We start from the raw sequence: 26143 nt of genomic DNA, 5'->3' as shown, positions 1-26143 counted from the left end.
ACTCCACACCCTTGCTAGCAATAAACATGGTTGTTTAATTAATTGTTGATATTTTGTGGGTTAGAAATAAACTCATAGCTTTAATTTTTATTACTTTGATTTACAATTTAAAATGTTTTGGTCCATTTATGTTGCTCATGTAAATTTTTTGAAGGTGTTATTGTCTCTTTTTTCCACTGGCATATTAGCATTTTTGTTACTGATTTTAAATGTCCTTTATACATTAATTACATTGCATCTGCAATTTTTATATAGTCATACTGTAAAAACACTTTTTTTAGCCTATGTTATTTCAATTACAAAAATAGCAACAACAAATGGTATCCTCAGAACCCTTCGTAGCCTTATCCCCACCTCACCTCACTTCCTAAACAGAACTTCTGGTGAAGGACCATTCTTCTATCAAATGATGTCTCTCAACTCCTCCCAGGTGGTTAGAAGTCCTCTGTCTCATGGAGTGGCATCATTTCCACATGGCTTCCCTCCAGTTTTTCTCCATAGGAAACCAGAATGATTTTTGTGTGTGTGTGTGTTTTTGTTGTTGTTGTTTTGTTTTTTGTTTTTAATTTATTGTAAATGCATCAATGGCTTCCTGGTGTAATCAGAATAAATTCCCAGCTCCTCCAAATGGTCTGTGTGGCCTTCTCCAAGGTCCGGCATCGCATTTCTCTCCCTCCTTATCTTGCACGTGCTTTCTCCTGGCTCACAGAACTCCAGACTTGCAAGCCTCCATCCCATGCTCTGGCTTGCTCTTGAGCTCCTTCCTCCTTCAGAACACCACATCCACACCACTAGGCCAGAGCAGCCTTTGCTGACCTCCCAGTCTGTTATTCTTTCTCACAAATCTAGCTGCTTCTCATGCTGGGCACTGCTTACAAACTGTAAACATTTTATGATTGTCTGGTTAACAAGTACCTCTCTTACTAAAATGGCATCTTCAGACACCACTTGTTTTTTTTCTTTTTCTTTTTTTTTTTTTTTTTTTGCCAGTGTGTGCCCAGTGGGAAGGATGGAGGGAAACAAGGGAGAAGATTCCACTGCCTTCTCAATTCACTTCTACTCACCTTGCAGTTAGCAGAGAGATCGCCAGTGTTAGCTTTTGGAAAGGGTGATCTTGCCCAACCTCAGGCTAAAGAGGACTTTGTAAGGGCAGTGACATCTGGTCCGGGCTGAGTCTCACAGGATGAGGCAGAGATTGGCAAATGTACTCTAGACAGAGACAGCACATGTGTCGTGGCTACAACAACACGGCACATTTGAGAAAACCACAGGACAAGGCCTACCTTCTGAAGAAATTATTCTCCCTTCTTCACCCTGCCATCATCCTGCCACAAACCCAGTCTCTTTGCCCATCCTTTGCATTATGTCAAAAATTATACACGTAGGTGCTCAGTAAATACTGGATGACATACGAATGAATGATTCATGACATCCCTCAGTTACAGCAATTTGCTTCTCCTAGAATATCCTTTTTCTCTCTCTCAGTCTGCATTCCATCAAGACCTGGCTGGAGACCCACCTTCTTAAAGCTCTTATTATCCGAGAGCAACGCAATGCAAATGAGCTGCACTTATTCTGAATTTCATCTTTCAATGTTCTAGACTTGTTTAATATTTTCTGTCTAATCTTGTCTTCCTAATTAAACAAAATGTCCTCAAAGGCAGGGATTGATCTCCTTCTCCTCCTCTTTCACGTCTTTTATAATTTTTTTTTTTTTTTTTTGGTAAACTCAAATATGCCAAATCCATATATACCATCTTATAGAGTAAAAGTTTAACTTCTATGAAAGAAAGGGAAGAAGAAAGGGAGGGAGGGGGAGAGGGAGTTTGCCTTGCTTGCTCTTGAGCTCCTTCCTCCTTCAGAACACCACATTCAGCCACTAGGCCAGAGCGGCCTTTGCTGACCTCCTAGTCTGTTATTCTTTCTCACAAATCTAGTTGCCTCCCTCTCCCCCTCCCTCCCTTCTTTCCTTCATTCATTTTAGTCTTAATATAAAAACTTAATATGTAAAATCCCCCCACCCCATTTTTACAATCTTTTTAAAATTTAAAATTTCCTGAAACGAATTTGAATTAATAAACAAGATTTTACTCAAAGGCTTCAAATCTTCAGCAAAAGATAGTATACCAGTGCTTCATACTTTGTAACCAAAGGCATTACTTTGCAACCTTTTCTTTTCTTAAACAAATAAGATACTGTGATTCCTTTTGATGCAAAGTAGCAAACCAGACACAAATAGCAACAACTACTTTTCAGACACAAAGAGAAATCACTGTTAATTCTACCTTAATGCAGATGGGCCTGGACTTACAAAAGGGCTACTTCCTGATAAACCCATCTGAACCAGATAAACCCATCACAAACTCAAAAAATTTTAAGTCGACCTATTGTAAATCAGAGAGCATCTGTTTTTCTGTATCCTAATGAGCCCTCAAATCCATTTTCTTTAAATGTCCATCCCCACCCTGTGGGCCAGTCTGCCATCTCTTGCAAACACTTTCAGTTGGACTTCCTTCATCTACTCTTACCCTTCTCAGTACTTTCCTATAAAGCCAGCCAGGAAGAGCCAATCTGCTCATGGCATTTCCTCCTTAAAAATCTCTTGGTGGCTGCCTTGCTTATAGGGTAAGGACCAAAATCCTTAATAGCACCTACCTTGGCATGTTCCAGTTCCCAACCACCTCACCAGCTTCGTTTCACACCAAGTACTCTCATTCTCTGGGCTCTGGCCACATAGCCCTGACTTCAATTGGTCACCTTATTTCCTCTAGCTACTGGGTCTCTATTCACGCTCTTTGTTCCTCAGCTCCAAAGCTATTTATTTCCTAGGGAAGCCATCTTTGATCCATACAACATAACATTGCACACACACTCAGCACAACATGCTTTATCTTCACAGCACTTATTACTTTGCAACTATGTATTTTTTCATATAATTATCCATATAATGTTTGCCTTTCCAACCAGTCTAAAAACTCCCTTAAAAAGGCACTGTGTGTTTTGTTCAGCATTATATATCCCTAGTGCCTACAAGATTCTGGGCTATAGGACACTTATTTAATACGTATTTGACAAACAAATGCCATCTGCATTTTATATATATATATATTTAAAGCTACCCTAGCCAAAATTCTGATAAACTGAATTTTACGGACAAGGGAAATTAAGTAGGGTATTCCTCTTCAGATAAAAAGATGACAAATTAGCCCAAATTTACTCATACATTTATTTGCTGCAGGTCTACATAAATTGCTTATAATTAGTTACATTTCTCCCAAAACAACTGAAAACAATTCAATGAGCTTCACTTAAATGATTTGGGGCTTTTCATGGGCTTTTGCTTTGCAAATAGCATACTTCATTTTTACAAATGAAGAAAGAGCCTTAATATTCAAAACTCCTCAAACTTAGGAGGGGAGATAAATTGGGATAAAAAGCAAGGAAAGACACAATATTTTAGTTTGTAAAATTGGTTTATTTACAAATTGGTATTTTAAAATTGTATTTGAAATTTTTATTTTTATATATTTCCCTGGCAGGCATTCTATATTTTCTTAAATATGGAGGCAAAGGATAGGAAACCTGAGTAAATTTAAGAGATTTACCTGCTGCTACAGTCAGTAAAATTTAACTTTTAATCCCTGAGAAACAGTAAAGTGTCAAAAATAGTATTTTCATACTTTCAAATATAAAAAAAAATTTAGCAACACAGAAAATAAGGAAGCTACTATAACTAGCCTCTCCACAAATAACAATGAGAAGTCACTCTCTTACAAATTAACTGAGGGTGTGTGCACATGCATTAAGTTATGAGGTGCACTTAAGAGACTACGATGCTCTAGTCCTCAACTTTAATTTAGTTTGTCCCGTTTGAAAAATATTCCTGGAAACTGGTATGTAACTTAAATAATAGAAATGCCCATTGCTAGCTCAACTTCCTCCGCTTTCTAAACTTTTGTGTGTTATGTATGGTTATGGATTTTCCCTTACTGTACAAGATCAAAATTATCTGATTACAACCTAAGCCTCAAACTGCAATGTTTCTGTAAAGTCACTTTGGAGCAAGTCACTTCAGTTTCCTCAAATATCAAATGAGGATAATTATAGTTCATAGGGATGTATAAGGATAAACTGATGTTCATGCAACACCATGAAATATCCAAGGAGCTTTCTATGTAAGGGGTAATGCTCTCTGGAACATGTGATACAATCATAATATATTCCTGCTGCTCCTTATTATAGATGACTTAACACTCCTAAAATGTCAGCTTTCTTCAGAAGAATAAATATTAACTCATTAGTTTCCTCATTAAGCTTCCTTGAGACACATGGGAATGGCAAGTATGCCCCCACCCCATGTATATATGAAATGTACCACAGATATTAAGGATGTGACCATAGCAAAATAGTAAGTCAAAGTCAAACGAAGGAAGGAAACAAACCAAAGACTTTGAAGTAAGATGCAATCTTCTCATGTATGTGCAACACACTGGCAGTCATTTTTCATTTTGGACAGTGTTAAGTATTACTAATGACAAGTGTTTATCTGCCTAATAACCCAAAGGAAATGAAGTGTACTTCAAACTTAAGAAAAAAAGGAAAGTCACAAATACCTTCCTCAAATCCCTCTTAATGCTCTTTTCAAAACAGAAAGTAGTCAAATCAATTTCCCCTTCTAACAGACCAATACCAATGTCAGCTAGGGACATTTTCTAGAGCTAGTTTGAAGGCAACTTTGAAGTTTCAAGAATATTTCTTTGTGTAGCTGTTGATTCCAGAAGGGATAGGATTGTAGAGACTCAAACAGAATAGTATATTGATCAATTTTAAAAAGAGCTTTTGAAAGATCTGCTAAAGGGAAAGGGAATGAGTAGGAATTATAATCTCCTGAGTCAGTCAGTCAGTCAGTCAGTCAGATCTGGACAAGAAATTTTAAATTTACATTGCCACTTTAGCACCATTTTTCAATTTTGTACATAATGCACATCTCTTAACACTTATCTTTCTAAATATATTGGATTTTGGGATTAGTTTCCTGGTTAGATTTTTTGCACTGGGTGTGAACTTTAAGCAGCAAAATTAGCAGTAACGAAAATCTATGGCCCAGGCTATGACGAGACAATTGGGAACTCTTACAGCATTCCCTTGTTTAAGTATATCCCAGTATTGATGCAGGAAGCCACACTAAGTTAATTCCTTGGCTGTTGGTAACAGAAGGAAAATAAATAAAAATGTGAGGTAGTTCTTTCCACAAGAGGGAAATATTTGACTACACAATATCCCTGCAATGTCTGACAAATTACTAGAGCATCTGCTTGCTGTCATCTGTAAGTAAACTCTTAGCTTGGTATTAACTGAACCTGACAAATCATGAGCTAGTTGCAGTTCCTAGGCCTTATTTTCCGAGCCAACCAAGGCAGGAGACACTACAACACAAAAAAATATGAACCACAGAGACCACCAAGTACAAAAACTGCAAACTCATAAGCATTAAAAAACATTGGGTGGAGCTGGTTAGAACACATTAGAATAATTTACCAGAACTTGTGCACAGAAAAGAATGAAGACTGGTGGGGAATAATTGACAGGCTCTGCTCCTCCAGCTTAACTATCATCATGAAGTTTAAAAGACATGAAGCTCTAGCATAATAACACAGCAGAGGCTATATATAAAAAAGTTAACATAAAAATCTTAAAGGTAAAGGAATAGAATATCCTAGGAAAAGCAAGAGCTACTTACTAAAACCTTTGTCTTTCCACTTGGAATCTGCATACTTATATTGAACTAATAAAGTACTCCTATCAACAAACTAGTAGAATGAATTATTTTAACTTCTCAAGACACTGATATAGAGCTATCCATTTTGCATTCTAAACCCTCTCCAGGCTAAATGACAAAGGATAATACCAGAAATAGATCAGGAGTTAAATTATAGTTAGAAAGGGGAGAAAAGTAAGGTAGGACATTAAAATTTTATTCTGAAATTATCTCTGGCCACAACAATAAAATTTAACAAATATTCACTAAACAGTCTTACTCCTGTCATCAGCTGTACAATACATACAGTATCATAGAACTGGCCACTAGGATTAAAATCCACTAGAACATATTTAATGTTAAGTGGCGACAGCAGCATCTCACAGAAATTTTTACATACATATATACACAGTCCACATTCAACCATTTTCACATATTTTCAGTACACACAGTTGCAGCATATTACAGTCACATGTCTAAGTTGTTGCTCGATAAAAACCCAAGCCACTGCCTAGACATAACTGTAGCAGTTGAGCTGAGTATAATTACAATTAATTTTATATATGTCCATAGCAGAGAGATGTACAAGCCCCTAAGAAACAGAGTTCACAAATACTTTTTTTTAATGCTATTACAGCATTATGTTGGGCAATATTAAAACCTTTACCGAGACCAGATCAGTTTTTTTAAAAAGTCTTCTGCTTACCAGAAATATTTTTGATGAAAAAAATTACAAAAATGAATGCTCTCCTTAAAATAATTCACACTTTAGGATTCCAATATGGCCCAATGCTACTGATGCCTAAAGTGTTTTCTAACATTCTGATGGAGTCGTTTAACACGACCCCAAACCACCCATTAAGTTTAAAAGTGGCTTAAGTGCCTTGCACCCAAATTGTAAAAATCCCTGGCCATCCTTACTAGAGCCAGGCACATATAAAAGGAATGCACTTTGGTTCATACCAAATGCCCTGGGATTAATCACACTATAAAATTAAATGGTTTGAGGTAAATTTTTACAAATACAGTTGATTTTTGTCTAGTGTTAGCATAACAAAAAAAAAAATGTAAAAATCAGTCTGATGTTAAGATACAACAAAGACCATCTTTAACCCCTTAAACATAGGAAGTCCCTGTGTAACACTACCTGATGGTTATCTTTTTTCAGTGCCTGAAGATGAGTCATGCCTTATGGTTTCTATTAAGGCCTGTAACTAGATATTTAAGACAGATGTAGTTTTGCAGAGATGGGTTCCATCCTTACTGACTAGTATTCAAAGAGTTAAAGAGGCCAAAAAATGCATGCCCTACAATATGGCATTCAGAACAAAAGGCACATTGTTAACACTAAGGGCACAATTTCTCCTCTACTGTTAATCTACAATGTCTTGCACCACTGTTGTTCCACTGCTGGAGCAATATATTTAAGTGGTAATGAACACAGTGGCGGTGCAAGAAACAGAGCCAAATGAGACTGCCAAAGACAAGACAACACTGTGCTATTCCTAAAACTGAAAACAGCGCCGACATCCCTAGACAATGGTAACCTGTGAGACCAAAAACTGTTTCCAAGCCAACTCTTAATAGCCTATCAGAGCCCTTCATTAATTTGTTTTAAAATCACAAAGATGCAACATTTTTCTTTTTTTGACAGGACAATCAAACTAGAATTTTATTAAAGCAGCTCTATCACTAAATGCTGAAATGTGGCAGCTCTTGTGAATAAAAAAATTTCACTGTATTTGGGAAAAAAAAAGAAAGCCCCACAGTGCTGCACATTATAGTTTGGTATAAAAGTTTCCGGTTTCCATTGAGAAATAAAGATAGTCCCAAATTCAATGTTGGCATCTTAAGAACCAGTTTTGTGCGGTGGGGGAAAGACAAGCAGTATTAGTCCATTTATAAATTTTCACATGTATCATCATTTTATACGGAAATTAATAACGGCAGACTCAGGTTTGTATATTTAAACGTAAATGTGAAGATAACTGGAAATGGAAGAGGAGCATTAGAAGAAGAAAAGAGCATTAGGTTTTTATTGATTTAATGTCCTAAAGAAGCTAACCATCATTAAGAGGCTGGTGGTCTTACAAAGCCACCAAACCAAGTCTTATAATTCTTATGCCTTTAAGCCAAAATCTAGTACACAGATCCTTAAATTCTATACGCCGTTGATTGGGAGTATTGTCACGTGAGCATTATTTAATATGTAACTAACGTATTATTGCACTTCCACAGATTACACAGAAATGTGTATAATATGCTGAGAATTTGACTAAGGGAAAAGAAGCTATAATTTCTAAACACAGAAGTACAAATTAATTTATCAGTGACACCTTAAATAGTAAAGCAAATATCTATCACTATTTTAATAAGCTAAACTTATTACTGGTTTTTTGGCAAATATCTGAAATATTTCCTGAGCATTTTTGTCCACCATCAACCAACGAAGCCTAAAGTGTGTTTTTCAAAACTTTTTTTTTTTTTTTTTTTAAGATAAACTGTAGGATTATTATTAAAGAACTTAACCGGAAACTTTCTTGGCCTCACTGGGGACCATGCTTTTAAGTACTTGTAAGTCAATTTACAGGTAATACAATAATCTCTGTGCATATATAAGCTTACTTATCCTAATTTGTACAACCCAAAACCTATCGTCCAAACAGGCAGAAATCTTTCTAAATTGCACATACTAAAAAATTTGTTTCACGTGCCTTGAAATTCATATACATCATTGCTCATACATTAGTGATAAAATACTGAAATTTTCACTGTGAAAATAATTATTATTCAGAGAAGAAAATATTCTTTTACCAAACTCTCAGTTACTTTGCCAGATAAAGTGTCATTCCCACAAAAATAATCAGTGCAATCCAAAAGAAAGTAAAATAAAATAGAGGAATGCTATCTCTGGGGTTCTTCTAATGATATGAAGAATAAGTCAAACCATTTAACTTGAGGTTGAACTTTTCCTCCTCTACACATGTTGTTAACATCGGCCTCACTGAACAGCCAAAGAGACTTCTGTTCACCAAGAGGATTTTCAACCCTTTTTCTTTTTAAAGAAAAAGTTGATAGTTTCCCAGGCTAAGAGAACCTTACAGTGGCACCTGAAAAGTGTGAACTCACTCTAATCTGCTAAATCTTCTTTGGAACTATGGAAATCCCCACCTTAAGTAGCTAGGCTGCTGTTCTTTTTTTAATTGGAATATGAAACAATGGTCTTAATCACAGCTGAAATGTCTCTTTTCTGTATTAACAGTCTGGGATACGCAGTTGAAGGAAGATGACAAACTAAATGCAAGCAACAGATGTGTGGTATTAAAAGAGGAACAGAGAGGAAAAATGCAGAGAAAAGGGAGGAACAGTTCATGGAATACAATTCTAAATTTAGGTGCAAAAGCAACTCTGTAATATGAGGCTTCTTTACAAAACAGCTTGCCGATCATACTAGAAAATTTGGAGGAACACACACGTTTCCATTTCCATTTATCCACTAAAAGCTGCTTTGCCAGTTTTTAGAATGTCAGAATGCTAACTGGGCAGTTTAAACCTTGGGGATCTTATTTTGTATTTGTTTCAGCACTAGAGAAAAATCTCTAAGGTACAGTTTTTCTTAGGATATCACTTTCATTCTGACCGTTCTCCTCCCACTACCCCACCACCCAAATTTATGAAAAACGGAAGCAGGACATGCTACACCTGTGCATGGACCTGGAGCATGGAGGGAAAAGGAGGGCCTTACGGGGCTGTCACCCTGGGGAGGATATAACATGAACCATAAAAACATAGTGAATGTCTTTGACACCAATCTGTAAATGCGTGGCAGTCATGAAGTAATCAATGGCCTGCCACTGATGTTATTATTCTGCCACGCTAAATACAGTAAGGCTCATTGTACTTTTAGAACACAAAAAGTTTCCGAAAGTATAAAAACTTAAAGCATTGTCCTCATGTATTGATAAAAACAAAATGAACAACTTTCTTACATTAAAATTAAGTGCTGAAAAGATACAAATGAGTAGAGTTATTGAGCAAATAAAAACAGGTCTGAGCTACTCCTTTTCAACCCAATAAGGCTCAGCAAAGTTGTATCTTTCAGATTACCAGCATCAGGGGACATGAGCTCAGCTAACGAGTTTTGGCAACACTGTCCTCTGCTGAATATTCCCGTTGGCATCTGTCATCTGCGCCAAATTAGTCCTCAGTTTGGAAGCTGAGCTGGAAGGTGGAGGTAACTTGGATATAGATGTGATAGCACCGGTGCTCTCAGTTATCCTTTTCACTGACGTTTTCTCCCCGGTGGGAGGCTTTGGCAATCGCCTCCTCAGCCAGGGGTGCCGCAAAGCCTGGCCTGGGGTCATGCGCACTGCAGGATCCCACTCTAAACACTGTTTTAAGAAGTCAAGGAAAAGGGGATCGTCACACCCCTTCAGCGCGTTCCCCCACTCTCTGCTCTCCGGTGGGCCCCTCAGTTTCCCCCTCCGGGAACGGCCTCCGTTGAGGACCACAGAGCCATCTGAGAGAGTCGTGACAGTGCAGTAACGGGGGTAACCCTTGGAGCTCACAAAATTTTTGGCTCGTTTGGACGCATCCAGCAGTTTCTGCGAGGGCATGCCCAACAGTTCAATCATACAGGCCAGCTGGTCCCCTTCATCCTCCCCAGGCAAGAGGGGGTAACCCGTCAGGAGCTCTGCTAAAATGCAGCCCAGGCTCCACATGTCAATGGGCATGCCATACCTGGCCCCAAGGATCACTTCTGGAGCCCGGTAAAAACGCGACTGGATGTACGTGTAGACACGCTGATGCTCGTAACAACTGGAGCCAAAATCAATCACTTTAATACCGCTTCTACCCTGCTGCTTTAACAAAATGTTCTCGGGCTTAAGGTCACAGTGAATTATTCTGTTTTTGTGCAAAGCATCCAAGCACTGCAGAATCGAGTGGGCAAACTTGCGAACCAAAGGCAGGCTGAAGCCCTGGAATTTATTCTTCTTGATGAGCTCATAGAGGTTCATGCTCAGCAGCTCAAACGTCATGCAGATGTGGTTGCGGAAGGTGAAATTCTCCAGCATATGGATGACATTCATTGTGTTATCCTTGTCCTGCTTCCGCAGGTGTTCCAGGATTCGGATCTCCTCTGCTGCTTGCCTGTGGAAGCGCTTCTCATTCCGCACCATCTTTAGGGCCACGTGCTGGTGGACTTTGTGATCGTAGGCCTTGACCACCTGCCCAAAGCTCCCCTTCCCAATGACCTTGAGGACCTCGTACCTGTAAGCCACGTGATCATGGGGCACCTGCACATATGATCCCTGGTCATCATCATAGCCACCATTGTTGGGCCCACCTGTCATGCCCTGGCGCTTCTTAGCATTTAGACCCAAGAAATATATTTCAGGGTAGCTGAAAATCTCATGGTGTTCAAAGGCTGTGAGTTTTTGCATGTATTGCTTCATTGCTTGTTCAGGTGTCATGGGGGTGGCTTTCACCTTCCCCATGCCTTCCATGGACTTCAGAGACGTGGAGCTCCCCTGCCGTCTATGAATGCTGTCCAGCTGCCGCTCTGGCACCACTGGCAAGCCCGTTTTGCCCACTGTTGTAAGCCCATTTGGTTGTGTCGTGAGCACTGTCCGCTTGTTACTGTTATCCTCAAACAGCTGTTGAACCTGGATCTGTCCATGAGGGTGGCTGCCGACATGCAGGTGATCATTCATTGTGTGCTTACTGCCGCCAATCTGGAATTCAGACAGGAAATATAAATAGAAAAGAAGTGGTGTCTGTTCAAACGGGGTATAATTAACCCCCATCAGCAACCACCCCCTCCACCCTACCTTTACAAAATCCCACTTGGATTGAGTAAAGGCCACAAAACATGTGATCCTGAAAAAAGGACCTCATAAATGCCATGCCTAACAGAGAAGATGGTTTGCTGTACATATTCAGGGTTCCCCACGGAGGCAGAGACCATAACTTTATCATTCTATATCTGACACTTAGTATAGGGCCTGGCACATCATAGATGTTCCACTCAATCCACACTTGATATAAAAATGAAACAGGATACAGAAAAAACATGCACACATAAGACTCTATGTTGGCTCCTCCACCCCCAGATTACAGCACCTTTCATATTTCATCTAGTGGTTTATTAACATGAGGACAGGGACCATGTCTGTCTTGTTCACTACTCTTCCCCTAATACCTAGAGCTCTATCCTGAAAACACTTCATCACCAGGACTTCCCCTTTCCTTGAAAATCTGATGAAACCTAAGTGCACACATGATCCAGTGACAAAAACAAAAACCCTGTGTTTTAGGCTTGAAAGATTCCCACGTAGATATGCGCCACAGTGTCTTATAAACCCCGAACCTATTTTTAAAAGTTCCCAGGCTTTACTAACTGTAATAACCATTTAAGGCATTCAGCCCAACAAACCAAGCAACGACCACACTGTTTGGCCTTCCTCCAGAGGGGTCAGGGGCTCAGCTCTCTGAAGATGTCCATTTCTACGACCTGCTGGGATACTCGAGGTTTCCAAACAGGAATCCAAAGCAGCAACCTCTTATTTCAGGTACGCATGCCATTCCTGAGCATTCCTGTCTAAACTCTACCAATGGTGTGAGCCAAGGGGCCCCAGCCCTCTACTGACAATCTTCTTGGGATTTCCTTTAAGCATTATGACTGCTGAGAGGTAATGGGTAGGAGAGGACTGGCAGCCAGGATCCTCTCCCAGTTAGGAATTCCTGCCTTGGACAACCCCAAGTCTTAAAGCAGCCTGGGAGGTGATTTTTGTATGAAATCTTACATCAACTTGTCATCACAATCCACCTCATTCATTCAACTGGTGTTAACAGAAGGCTGGCTGCCAAAGTGACAGAGTCCCTGCCCTCCAGGAGCTTACAACTAACTAGATGAAGTCTGTTGCCAACAGTATTTTTTCTATTATCTCTTTTAAATCCTACTTTTAGGGCTTTACCTACTACTGAAAGAGCAGAAGGGCTGTGTGTATGTAACATAGTAATTCAAAAAATGATTTGGGAACACCTGGATTATAAAATGAAATTCTAACTCCTTCTTACTAACAGACTAAGATGTTCACATTTTCTTTATTGGATACATAATATGCACAATGACTGTGTGGAGAGTGAGCTTCCTCTCTGCCCACTTCTAACTAAAACAAAACAGAAGACAATACTTGGGGTCTGTCTGACTGTGACTTCATATAGGCTCAGGGATATCATTTCTCAGACTTATAACTGAGCTTTTTTATTAAACTCATAGATGATACTCCGTGCTAGCTGATCTTATATTCAGTAAGAGTAGCTAGAAAGGTTATTTTACCCTTGTGCTATGTCAAAAGCAGGGCAGTCCATAAAAATGAATCAGGCAAGTCTTGGGCATATATACAAGAGGTACAGGCTTGTCCAATGCTTTTCTTCCCCAGCCTCGCTCTCTGCACCCTCTCCTGTCCACTGTGGTCTTTCAAACACTAGGGAATAAAGGGGCCTGAATCAAAATATCTCTCTCCTAAAGAACCATTATCTTCAGAGTGGAGTGGTGATATTTCAGAAGAAAAATCCACATTACCTGTATACATGCTATTAAAAAGCACAAAGCTGCTTCATTAGGACAAAATTAACCTTGGGGCTTTAGAGATTTCTAAAAACACAGCAAAGTAAAACCAAGCCTCCAAAATTTACTTTAAGCAATTTTTGTGTTTCGCATAATTTAATACATGCTCACAAATGTTTTAGTAACTAAAACTAATGAGACTGCCAAGAAACGACCATCTTCTATATCTCCAAATGCCTTCTCTTGGTCTCCATTGCAGCATCAACTACTGGTTCACCTAACCTTAGGTGGGTTCAAGAGTTCCCCAGGGTTCAAGCCTCGATTCTTGTGGCTTCTTACTCCCATAAGCCCCTGCAACTGATCCTGAACACAGCCAGGGCTTCAGCAACTGCCCATGGCCTGAGGTTTGCACATTTGTTCCTTGAACTCAGACCTGCCAAGGTGCTATCTCCTGAGTGCAAGACACACATATCCAACTATCAATCAGCTCCCTCTCCCATAAGCAACTCAAACTTAACTCATTATTTTTCTACCAAACTGGTTTCCCACTCCCATAATCCTCCATTTTTGATCAACAGAAGGCTTCCCCTCCATGTAGTCAGTCACTCAGGCTATCCACCTGCAAATGAATCCTCAGCACTGTGCGCCTGGAAAACCTCTCAACACCTCCCTCACCTAAGATGCATCATTACTATCCCACGCCCTTTCCATCAACACTGCCTCATCTCACTCTCCTGATGTCTTTCACTGGGACAACTGAGGCAGCATCGTAAGTCTAGAATTCTAAGTCTAGAATTCCTCAAATCTCTTCTCCATAGTGCTTCTAGAGTTAACCATTTAAAAATCTCAACCTGAGACCACTCTTGCTTTTTGCCCAAGGCCCATGGCTGTAACCTATTTCCATAGCTAATGCAAGAACTTACCAGTAAGAACACAAGGCTCTAAAATGTAGAGGCTAAATGATCTGAGTCCTTCCATTCGCATCAACTACTGTCACTCTTCTCTCCAAGAGGAACAAAGCTAGATAGCCCAGGACCCAAAAAACACCACGCACTTTTACACTCCTCTGCGTTTAGTGAGGTCACGTTTCATAATGGTAGATTTTCAGTTAGACACACATTAAATGATCCAGCTCCACCATTTACTAAATGTGTGACCCAGGGCAATTTATTTCATCTCTGTTAACCTCAGTGACCTTGTCTGCAAAAAGAAGGGAACAAACTTACCTCATTAGGGCTATTAGGGGGATTAAATAAGGTAGTATGTTTAAAGTGCTTAGTAGTCAGTCAATGAGAGCATTATTATTGCCCTTTCCAGATATTTCTTGGAATCTCCTTTCTCATACCTAGGTGATTCACCCTTCAATGCATGGTTCAACTCTCACCACCTGTGTAAACCTTCCCTGACCTACTCAACAGCTACTTCTCTACTCGGAGTGTATTAATCTAACACTTATTTCTCTTTACTGCAATTGTTTTAACATCAGATGTACTCATTTGGCTGTGAGCAATTCCAGGGCTGGGTCCCCTCTTATGTTTTTAAGTCCTCATTAACATAAACCCAGGCATATAGTAAGAGCTCAATAAGTATCTTTGGGATGCAGGAACACATGTCAATAGATCCTCCTTATTATAACACTCTTGCCTCTCTTAGAGTTGTTCCTGAGAACTACATTGTGTACCTTCATAAGGAAACATGAAGTCAATGCCCAGGGAATTGAGAAATGTCCCTGGTAACCTAAGTGACAAGACGTTAGGCTTGCAGTGCATCAGCACAGACTTGGAGGCAAAGGACCTCCAAGCATAAAGTACCTGTAGCAGACACATCAATCAAACCATGTATAAACACTTGTAGCAAACACATCAACCAAACACCTAAAAGCAACACATGCAATCTTAAAAGCTTTCCAGATGTTAGAGACTCATTTTAGAAGCTCTAGCAAAAGAAGACTTTGAATCTCAAATATTGCAGGACTCTAAAATCACAATCAAGCTCGAAAGAACAATTAACTGACTTATAAAAAGTGGGGCAGAGAGCGGGGCTGGGGTGCTGAGGGACTACAAACGCCAGAACATTTCCAGAATACATGTCAAGACTACATCATAAACTTAAGGATATTAAAAACCTCTCTCTCCAGCTCAGCCTCTTGAAGTCTGAGATCATGGCTTATTCCGATATGTCAATGTATAGCACAGTGTGTGTCATATTTAAAAATACCTACTGAGGCCGGGTGCAGTGGCTCACACCCGTATCCCAGCACTTTGGGAGACTGAGGCGGGTGGATCATTTGAGGTCAGGAGTTCATAACCAACCTGGCCAACATCGTGAAACCTCATCTCTATTAAAAACACAAAAATTAGCCAGGCATGGTGGCGGGCGCCTGTAATCCCAGCTACTTGGGTGGCTAAGGCAAGAGAATCGCTGGAACCCTGGAGGCGGAGGTTGCAGGGAGCCGAGAGGGAGCCACTGCACTCCAGCCTGGGCAATAGAGTGAGACTCCGTCTCAAAAAAAAAAAACAAAACAAAGCAAAACAAAAAAACAAAAAAAACATAATGAATGCAATTGTTAAAACAGCTACAGTTTACGGGTTCAAATCGAGAGACCTGCAAAGGCTTCTTTGATCATGAAGTACTTTGGTATTAAATATTATATGAAAACAACAGTCTAACCAGTTTCATAGTTTTCATTTCTTCCAATAAGAAAATGGCAAAGAGCAGATATTTCACTGTGATAATAGTTTTGGGTGTTTAAAAACTTTTCTGAAGTCATCTTAGAAATGCTGTATAGTATTATGGTAATAGAACTGAGTCCAAAAAGACTGGAATTTCAGCTCCTCCTCAAACATTCTGACAGTCTGTGTGGCCCTAAGTAAAGTGTCTACTTTTTCTTCAAAATACTGCCATTTTTTAAATGTGTATTTTAATTCGAATTATTTTGTAAAACTGATTAACTGGAGAGTGTTTTACGTAGTAAAACAGTTATAAAAGTTACACATATTTTAATATTTTTGAATTTAAAATACTTCTATTAATAACTGCCAATTAACATTAATAGAAAAATAATAGGAAGTAACAGGCACACTTCTATCTCTCACACAAACAGAAATAAATTACTAAAGTGTGAAACAACTTATGCATGGAGATATAAAACAAGAGGGCAACGGACTAGATAAATTCCAAAGCTTATAATCTTTATAATCATATATTTGACCTGCCTAGTGTATCACCTGTAAGAGAAAATGTGGGCAAGCTCCTATGACAATATCATTTTTATCTCCTTAATGCCCTCCCCACCCCGCATTCATTCTAGAAGTTCTTCCTAGGTGTAATTACTCTGGAAATAATAACTAAAAATTTATAAAAATCCGACAGACATATGAGAATATGGATCTACAAAGGTTCTTGCATTTATAATGAGGCTAGTACAATTTCCTAGAATTAGCAGTCTCCATCAGCATATTAAAACTAGATGCAGGAGGGTGTAGGCTTTCACTCCGGCCTTGATATGAACTGGCTGGGGAATCCTGATGAAACCAGTTACCTTGTCTGAGTCTGTTTCCTCATCTATAAATTGAAAGACTAGAAACAGATAAACTCTGTGGTCCTTTTAACCTTTCCTGTACTATGAAATCTGCGATGTTATAGAAATAAAATCAAAACTAAACCACCATCGAAACCCAAATTCACACCTTCAAAGTCAAGCATCTAATAATTAACAGCATAGCGAAGTTTACAGACACGTTAAAAACAAGTAAATCTGGCACACGCCACAGCAAAATACAGGCCTCCATTATGAGGAGTACTGAGAAGCACATTCACATCCTTCCTTTTCTGGTGCACCACAGGCTCTCCCTCCAGTGGAGACTTGTCGTTTTATCTACTTTCATTACATGTATTTCAATGGCAAAGAGGCTTTGATCAAGCAAAGCCCATCCTTACAAAATTGGAATCCACATGCAAACCAAATAGCTCTTTTTCCAGGTCACACCATGTCATGTGATTACATCAACACATAGAAAAAAAAAAACTGGATATTACATTTTCCAAATTGTCAGATGATCCCAAACAAAAAATCTAAACCCCTAAAATCAATGGCAGTTCGTTACCTAAATTTTCACTGCAACAAGAACACTGAACAGTAATATACAGAATCATCCGTCCTACTACCATCCACAGTCCAACACAGATGAGTTAACTTCTATGCAATGAATTCCCAGCCCCTGGGACCAGATGTGTCAGGACAGAGAGACAGACAGAGGGAGGGGGAAGAGTGTAACAGCAACAAAACATTTTCCTACGAAACTTGCACACGTCTCTCCAGGTCTAACAGGTGCAACTACGGTCTAGACATCCCCTCACAGTTCTCTGACAAACAAGTTTCCCCATATGTCCCCAGAGCTACTCCCCTGTAGGCCGGGGGATGGCCTTTTTTTCAAGAACTCAACTTTCGCTTGGCAAATAAAACCAATTCCTGGCAAGCATCCCTCACACAGAACCATCTTAGGCTGTTCCTGTGGAAAATCCAATCGGGAAAAAAAGACCTCCAAACCATCACCTCCTCCAAGTGCAGATCTCCTCCAGGCTGGCCATCACCATCGAAGGGTGATCCCTGGGAGCTGAGAAAAGGTACATGCTGAAGTCGAATCCAGCTTGCCAGTCTCCACAGCCACCAGCAACCAGTACCACGCTGGCCTCTCCCCTCCCTCTGGGCCCTGAGAGACCACAGCACCTGTTAGGTGCTTTTTCCTTCCCACCTCCAAAGCAACGCTTGCCCTTTCCTTTTGAATAACGTCCAACTGCAGAATCCTACAGGGGTGGCTTGTTTTGACTGCTGCGGCGGCTCTTATTTTTGTTAATGTTAATTACAATTTCTGCTGTGCTCAAACCTGTAGCACTCATAAAACATGCTTACACACGCGGGGGACAATTGGCGATGCTCCCTGCTGGCTGGAGCCAGGCCTGGGAGGCTCTTTGGGGGATCGATTTTCCAGGCAGGCCGGTCTGGCTGTCCCCTAACACATATCTGTTTCTATAAATACCCACTACCCACGGGGAGGTGGGGGAAGGACAGAGATGTTTACCGGGTCAGGGAAAGGGAGCTCTGGGATGCAAGGACGAAAAATGAGGAAAGAAGGGAAGCAGCAAGGAGGAAGTTCCTAGGAAGAGGAGCTCATGGCTGGGCGGGCTCCGGAGGGGAAGTAAGGGGCCCACGCCACGAATCTTCCTTTGTGGCTGCAGCTTTGGGCTCGCCCAAGTTAACGAGGGCGGCGTCGAGGAGAGGCCACGGGCCCGGGGCGTGGGGCTTCTTATATCTCGACCCCTCTTCTCCCGGCGTCAGAACCCTCCAAGTCCAGGTGCTTCTGCCTGGGGCCCCTCCCGCCCCCACCGCCCGGGCCGCCCGCGGGCTGGGTCTCACCGTGTGGGCTGCGGCGGCAGCGTTGCTGGCCCGGAGAGGCGGCAGGGCGATGGGGGAGGGCGGGCCGGTCCCCACTCCGCTCCGGGTGGCCCCCGCACCGAGCCCCGGGGAAGCCTGAAGCTGGCGAACGGCGCTGTCCCCACCTCTGCCTGGAAGCCACGTGCGGGAGGAGACAAAAGAGGGTCAGGGGGGAGAAAGTCACCCAGACTACCCCCCACCCCACTGGGCAGCGACACCCCTCTCCCAGGGAAAGACAGGAAGAGACCGGGGCAGTACAAACGGGCGTTCGGGTCACGGCTCCCCAGCGCACACCCACGGGCGGGGCGCAGGCAGCTGCAAAGTTAAGTCGGGCCCTGGCGCGCGAGTTCGCGACCCGGCGGGGAAGCCGGACCACGCCGGGGCTTGGCGGCCCACATTGCAGACTGCCAGCGGCCGGGAGGTGGGTTTGGACAGCTGAGCAGGGCGCCACGGCCACGCCAAGCCCCGGGCAGAGAAGGGCGGGGCGGCAGGCCTGGACGGTCCCCGCCCGGGCCCCTGGCAGGCAGAAGCCTCTTCGGGCGGAGGACTCCCCTCGGAGGGGCCTTCGGCGCCGCGCGCAACCCTGCGCGGAGCCCGGAGCGCGCCGTCCGCCCGGGGACTCCCCCGCGCCGCGCCGCCGACTTTGTTCGAGGTCCCACAGGCAGCGGCCGCCCGCGCCACGGGGGCTGCCCTGGGTCGGCGGGGTTCCGGGGAGGGGGGGGCGGCGCGGGGGCACGGCCTCCTTACCGGTCGGGAAGGCGGCGGGAGCGGCGGCCGAAGGTTTCCTGGTTAACATGGCCGCTGGAGAGGAAAATGCATTTCAGGGCTGCCGTCGCCGCCGCCGGTCCTGCTGCTACTTCTGGCGGCCGCCGCCGCCGCCGCCGCCGCCGCCTCCCGGCCGCCCCTTGCGCGGGTCCCCGGCGCCTCGTCGCCGCCTCGCGTCTGCTACAGCCAGACACACACAGTCCACTGCATCCCCTCGGCCCGGGCCCGCCGCCGCGAGCCCCCCGCTCTCCTCCTCGCCGCCGTCCTCCTCTTCCTCGGGCGGCTGCAGCACCCTCCGGCCCGTGCACATGCCTCGCCCTCCCCTGCGCGCCGCGGGCCTCCCCGTCTCCCTCACATAGGGGCGCGGGGAGCTAGAAGCGCCGCGAGGACCGAGAACCGCCTAGCTCGGGAGGCTCTCCCGGGCCCGCGCGCGCGCGGCCCCGCGCACTCACACACAGGCACCGGCGCGCGGCCCCGCCCCCGCCGCCCTCCACCGCCCTCCGCCGCCGCCGCAGGCCCCGCCCCCGGCTCCCCCGGCCCTGGCCCCCACCCAGCCTCCCGCCTGGCCTCTCTCCTCTCCCCGGGTCGCGCGCAGCCGCCCCTCCGTTCCCCGGAAAATTCGGCGGGCTCCGCTCGCCCTCCTCCGCCCCCTCCGGCCATCTGCACTGCTCCCCTCGGCTCCACTCCGGCGACCTTTTCCCCTCCCCGGCCTCTCCGGCCCCCTCGGAGCCCCTCCGCTGCCCTAACAGCTCAACCTACCGCTGCTGCCCTCCGGCCGAAAGCGTCGCAGAGACCCCTCCCCTGCCATGCCCACCCCTAAACATAAATGCATTTTCAGCTCTTCGAACTGAATGGCTGCTCACAGACAGTACTGCGTCCCCGGTCCCCCATTCTCAGTCGCGGCGACTTAGCCACTCCCCTCTCCCCAATTCCTCATGTAGATAACTTAGTTGTGCGAGGGTCACCTCGGAGAGTCAAGTCCTGGGAGGGGCCGCCGCTGAGCTCGTTGACCCTGAGCAGGGGCGAGAGAGGGGGCTGCCCTCCCACCTCCACTACACACACCCTCCCCGGTTTACTGACACCAAGTGACCGTTCGCCAGTCGCTAGGACAAGGGGAGGCAGAGAGGCGCGTGTGGACGGCAGCTGGGGAAGCAGTTGGCTGTGGGTTGCTAGGCAAAAATAAACATCAGAGACACCTCCTATTTCCTTACAACTCCGAGCCTTTTCCTGGCGCGGCCACTGGGAGAGACACACCTTCCTTTGAGCTCTGCGGTGAGGGAGCGACACCTCGAATTCCTCTCACCCCAACCCGACGCATCTCTTATAAACCCCTTCCTTTACAAGAAACTTAGAGAATTTCCCTGCCTTTTTTATTCGCCATCTACAACCTCTCTTTTCCTTGAAGACCAAAAAAAAAAATTTTTGCTTTCCCGTCTCACACCCACGCCTCGTCGTGCGTGGCACACGGTGCGCCTCTGTCCAAAGGTCACAGGTGTTGCCACTTCAGCCGTGAGAGCAGGTGGGGTGGAAAAGCCCGACAAATTCCGGATGACGGGGCAGAGTTATGCCATGCACTTCCTTCTCGAGAGGTGCCTAGTTTCTGAAGTTCTCTTGGGGTCAGGGGTCCATTACGCTCTGCCCCGCCCGATTATCTCTGGCCCCTGGCTGGACCTACTGTGCAGGCCCGAACTAGTGCAGACTCCAGTCGGAAGGGAGTCACCTCCTGCGGAGTTTCATCGCCTCTACTGTTTGCAAATTGTCATAGCAACCTCCCACAGAGCGCACCCGCAGCTTTATACAAACGCCAAAAACTGTGTTTCAAGGTACAGTGTGACCTCTCAGAGTCTCTGGGACTCCTAGAGAGGCCTCCAAGTTAGGGACACTGGGAGAGGGAAACTGTGACAAAAAGAATTTTGCCTAGTATCACGTCCCTCCAAAAAAACAAAACAAAACCCTTTGGGGCCTTCTCCTAATAAAGTAGACCACAGTAAAATAATCCAATGATATGCCTTTAGATGAATCATGACCTGAACTGACCCTAGCAAGAAATATCCCCCTATGCTTGTCACTAGCGACTATCACATTTAAATCTACATGCGGAAGCATATTTAATGTTTAGAATCGACTAAAAGGCAAGGGCTACTCAGTAGCAGAGATGACACTAGAACCGGTTTTCTGACTCCCAGTCTGATTTCACTGATTTCCATCACACTACTTTCCTTACACTTTCAAGAAAGCTCACACCTCTTTTCTTCTCCTTTCAAAACACTTATTTTATACCATTTTCCTTTTTAAAATGAGTATACAACTGATGTTCAAATAAAAAAAAGAAGCAAAAATATCAATTTTAATATAATCCGACAGCCCTTTTTGCTTAAGTTATTCGTACAATACTTCAGTAGAAGCTAAATATGCCACTGTTTTCTCATGAATAAAATAAATGCTAGTTACTGGAAGCCATAGTTTACAATTTCCAAATTAGTAATATTAATTTACTCATTTAACATGAGGAAAAGGAGTGCTGATTCCTTTTTTTTTTTTTTTTTTTTTTTTTGACAAAGGAACACAATCATTAACTTTAGGAAAATAAAAGACATTAGGGAACTTTTTGTAGTTTGTTATTTTATATCATGACAAATATAATTTCAATTTTATATATTTTTTTGTGGCTTAACATAAGGAAATACTGCAGTTAACCTACCCCATGGCTATTTTGGTTATAAATGGTACATGTTTGAAAATTATATTAAATTTTACTGACCTCTAAATGACTATTAACCATTGCTTAGATTTTCCTTATTCTATTAAATATGGACATCTCCCTGAGTGAATGTTAAATGGAAAAGTTGTACAAACACACTCCTGGGGCTTTGGGGAGAGTAAAGTGGGTAAATCTGGGGAGTTGTTTCCCTCAAATTTTATTATTATAATGCATCATTATCAGTTATCTCATATAATTACACATATTTTTATCTCTTTATAAAACACTTTCACAAATATTACCATGGTTAATCTTCATAACTCCACCAGAGCGGATTTCATTTTAAATAGGAACCTCCTTAAAAGCTTCATTCAATTAGCAAGAGACTGCTCTTTGGTTTTTACTCATTGCAAAAACTCTTATCTGTTCCACATGTATATAAAATCCAGATTCAGATAACAAGGAGGTAGGCAGGATCTAGCAGGAGTAGAGAGAAATAAACAGGAGAACTCAGAATACAGCCTTGAGGAAGAAAGTTGATTTTTCAGTGGGCAAAGTACTGATCACAAGGAAAATTGGAAATGAACGTAAACATTGCTGGTTTCAAAACACATTTACTCATTTAATCCCCTTATCCCAGAAACATTTACAAAGAATTTAGTATGTGCTAGGCCTAGGAGACATGATGAATCATCAAATGCAGTAGACTACGCTTCAGTCTGGCAATCTATTAGGAACTCATTCTTTTTTTGTTTTGTTTTTGTTTTTTTGAGACAGAGTTTCACTGTGTCGCCCAAGCTGTAGTGCAGTGGCGCAGTCTCGGCTCACTGCAATCTCTGACTCACAGTTCAGGTGGTTCTCCTGCCTTAGCCTCCCGAGTAGCTAGGACTACAGGCATCCACCACCGTGCCCAGCTAATTTTTGTATTTTTTGTAGAGACGGGGTTTCACCATGTTGGCCAGGCTGGTCTCGAACTCCTGACCTCAAGTGATCCGCCTGCCTCGGCCTTCCAAAGTGCTAGGTTTACAGGCATGAGCCACCACACCTGGCCGGGAACTAATTGTTTTATTCAATTAAGCAATAAGCAATAAGAACTTGACATATTTTTGGCACTGTTGGTGGAATGTTATGGTCTGAATGTTTGCGTATGCCCCAAATTTATACTTTGAAATCCTAACCCACAATGTGATGGTATTAGGAGGTGGTTAGATCATGAGGGCTCTGCCCTCATGATTGGGATTGGTGCCGTTATAAAAGTGACTGCGGAGAGTTAGTAGCCTTTTCTACCATGCGAGGACACAGAAAGCAGGCACCATTTATGAACCAGGAAACAGGTCCTCACCAGACACTAAATCTGCCAGCACCATGCTCTTGAACTTTCCAGCCTCCAGAACTGTGAAAAATAAATTTCTGTTCGTTGTAGTTACTGGGTTATAGTATTTTCGTGTAGTAGCCCTAACAAACTAAGACATAGGGCTACACAGTTCAGTAATCCCTGATCATTGCTACTCGGAAGTTCACAGTCCAGTACGGGAGACCAGACATTTAATGAAGTGAAAAGAGTGGTAAAGAAGGCATATAGGAGGCACAGAGGTAGCACACAGGAGGGAGGGATGAGCTCTACTTAAGTGGTGTCTGGCAGGGGCTGTGCTTCAGTGGAGGTTTTAAAGACACGTGGGAATTTGCAAGTCAGAAAAGACAGGTTAGGACATTCCAGGCGGAAGAAATACGGTGTTCAGAGGCATCAAGGTGTAAGAAAGCATGATGTGTCCTGGGGGAAGGGTAAGCAAATCAGCATAGAGGAAGCTTGGGGTGCCAGGCAGAGGGATGGTACTGCTATCCTCCTAGGGTTGGGTTTATGGATAGATGGAGTCAGGTTAAGAATTATCCTAAACTTGGCCAGGCATGCTGGCTCACACCTATAATCCCAGTGCTTTGAGAGGCTGAGGAGGGAGGACCAGGAGCTTGAGACCGGCCTGGACAACATAGCAAGACCCTGTCTCCACAAAAAAAATAAAAATAAAGAAATATTCTAAACTTTATCTGCTATGGATATGTGAAAACAAGGTGCAGGGGCTTTTGGAACAGCTAGATAAATTATTAAGGAACTGATTCATTTTGGTGAAGGTGGATCTAACACCCTTTAAGAGAACACCAGGCCAGGTGCAGTGGCTCATGCTTGTAATCTCAGCACTTTGGAAGGCCAAGGCGGGTGGATCACTTGAGGTCAGGAGTTCAAGACCAGCCTGGCCAACATAGTGAAACCCCGTTGCTACTAAAAATTCAAAAAAATTAGCCAGACGTGGTGGCAGACACCTGTAATCCCTGCTACTGGGAGGCTGAGGCAGGAGTATTGCTTGGACCCAGGAGGCGGAGGCTGCAGTGAGCCGAGATTGTGCCACTGCACTCCAGCCTGGTTGACAGAGCAAGAGTCCATCTGAAAAAAAAACAAACAAAAAAGAGAACACCACTAACTGGTGGTACCTTCTATGTCTCCCATCACCAAGGTCCAGAACTACGTAGAAAAGAACATGAAGACTTTATGGCCTAAAGTCTACAAATGTAAACTTTTCAGAAGTAGGAGGCATGGCTGTCATAATCATATGGCCACAAGGTATCTGCGTTTGCCTCTGGAGGGTGAGTCTGTGGCCACTGCTGGTGTGGAAATCAAGAAGAGATTTCTGTAGCACTGGAAAGTTGGTGATATGAAGTGTCTGGGCAGGTTGGTTATATGTTAGGGCACTTGCAGGGCCAGTTTCCTCCATTCTAGGTTGGGGGGCACATTTGCTTCCTAAGGCAATCTAGGTATTTGGAAAGGCTGCAGAGTTAATTCAGCAATTTCTTGGGAACAATACATCTGATTTTTCTGCATCCTAAGGACAGAGTTGATGTTTAAAACCAGTAAGCAGGGAAAAGAGAAAGCTATATCCTGAAGATTGGAGTGCCTTAATAAAAAGCTCATAGACAAAGCTAAGTAGACCTCTGCTCAAGCTCCTCCTTTGATCCATCAGGACAAATGCCAGAGGACTGGTGTCCAGTGTATCCAGGAGCTTCAAGGGGACAGGAGTGCCATGACTAGGTAGGATTCCAGCAGCTGGCTTCCAGACCAGTCTTCTCAGGCAAGTGGCTGCGCAGTTGACACAGCTTATAAAGTAGGTGCCAGGGGAGTCAGCCTCCAGGAGATAAGCCTATGGGGCTGCACGCGGAGCAACCAGCAAAGAACAGGCTGATTCCTGCATCCTGGGGATCATGCTGGACCTTGCACCTCGTGAGGAATGAACATGTAAAAGGGGTAACAGAAACTAAAAATTTCTCTACTAGGAAATCTGTTATGAGAGAAGCCATGGTACAGTTTCGCAAACCAGAGAAGATTAAAAGGAAAAAGTTCTGTGGTGTTCCAGGTCATGGGGTCTTTGGTGCCACTCTAACCAAAAGTGATGCCATCCCCTAGCTAAGGAGTGGTGAGTGAGAGGAGAATTATGTGCCATGAGCACTGTGAGAGCCACACTGGACACTGCTCCTGATCTGCCTTAGCACAGGTTCAATAAAACCTTACTGAACGGAACTGAACTTATTTTAGCTAAGGATGTGCTAAGAGCAATCACCTACAACATTCAAACTGTTAACTCTGCTCATACACAGTGAAAATGGACCCAACTTGACTGATGGCTTAATGCATTCGTTCTATATGTATTGATTATCAAGCTCCTATTATGTTACGTGTCAGGCACTAATCTAGGTATTTAGAACAAAGCTGATCAAGTCCTTGCTCCGAGGATCTTCTATTCTAGCGCAAGGAGAATAACAATGAACAAACAGTGACCATATCACACATCAGGTGGGGATAAGTACTAGGTGAAGATGAACGGATGTAGGAAGATAGAGAGATGCCGGAGAGAGCACTATTTTACT

General features: G+C 43.3%; 1 protein-coding gene across 4 annotated transcripts in view; it reads right to left on the bottom strand.

Moving 5' to 3' along the window:
* The window catches only part of DYRK2 (dual specificity tyrosine phosphorylation regulated kinase 2), a 92169-nt gene that overhangs the window by 38565 nt on the left and 27461 nt on the right, over positions 1 to 26143 (bottom strand). Inside the window, exons 1-3 of one of the 4 annotated variants that reach the window (XM_050748599.1) lie at positions 19513 to 19962; positions 18748 to 18896; positions 560 to 11493 (exon numbers count right to left, since the gene is read on the bottom strand). In XM_050748599.1, coding sequence (XP_050604556.1) covers positions 9886 to 11493; positions 18748 to 18896; positions 19513 to 19561 — 1806 coding nt within the window. In that variant the 5' untranslated portion in view covers positions 19562 to 19962 and the 3' untranslated portion in view covers positions 560 to 9885. Of the gene's footprint in view, positions 1 to 559; positions 11494 to 18747; positions 18897 to 19512; positions 19963 to 26143 lie in introns of those variants that run through there. The other 3 variants (XR_007717751.1, XR_007717750.1, XM_050748600.1) reach the window with 3 other exon arrangements.

The sequence above is a fragment of the Macaca thibetana genome, chromosome 11, assembly GCF_024542745.1.
Source record: "Macaca thibetana thibetana isolate TM-01 chromosome 11, ASM2454274v1, whole genome shotgun sequence".
NCBI lineage: Eukaryota > Metazoa > Chordata > Mammalia > Primates > Cercopithecidae > Macaca > Macaca thibetana.
The sequence above is the reverse complement of the archived record's forward strand: the minus strand, read 5'-3'. Positions and strand labels throughout refer to the sequence as shown.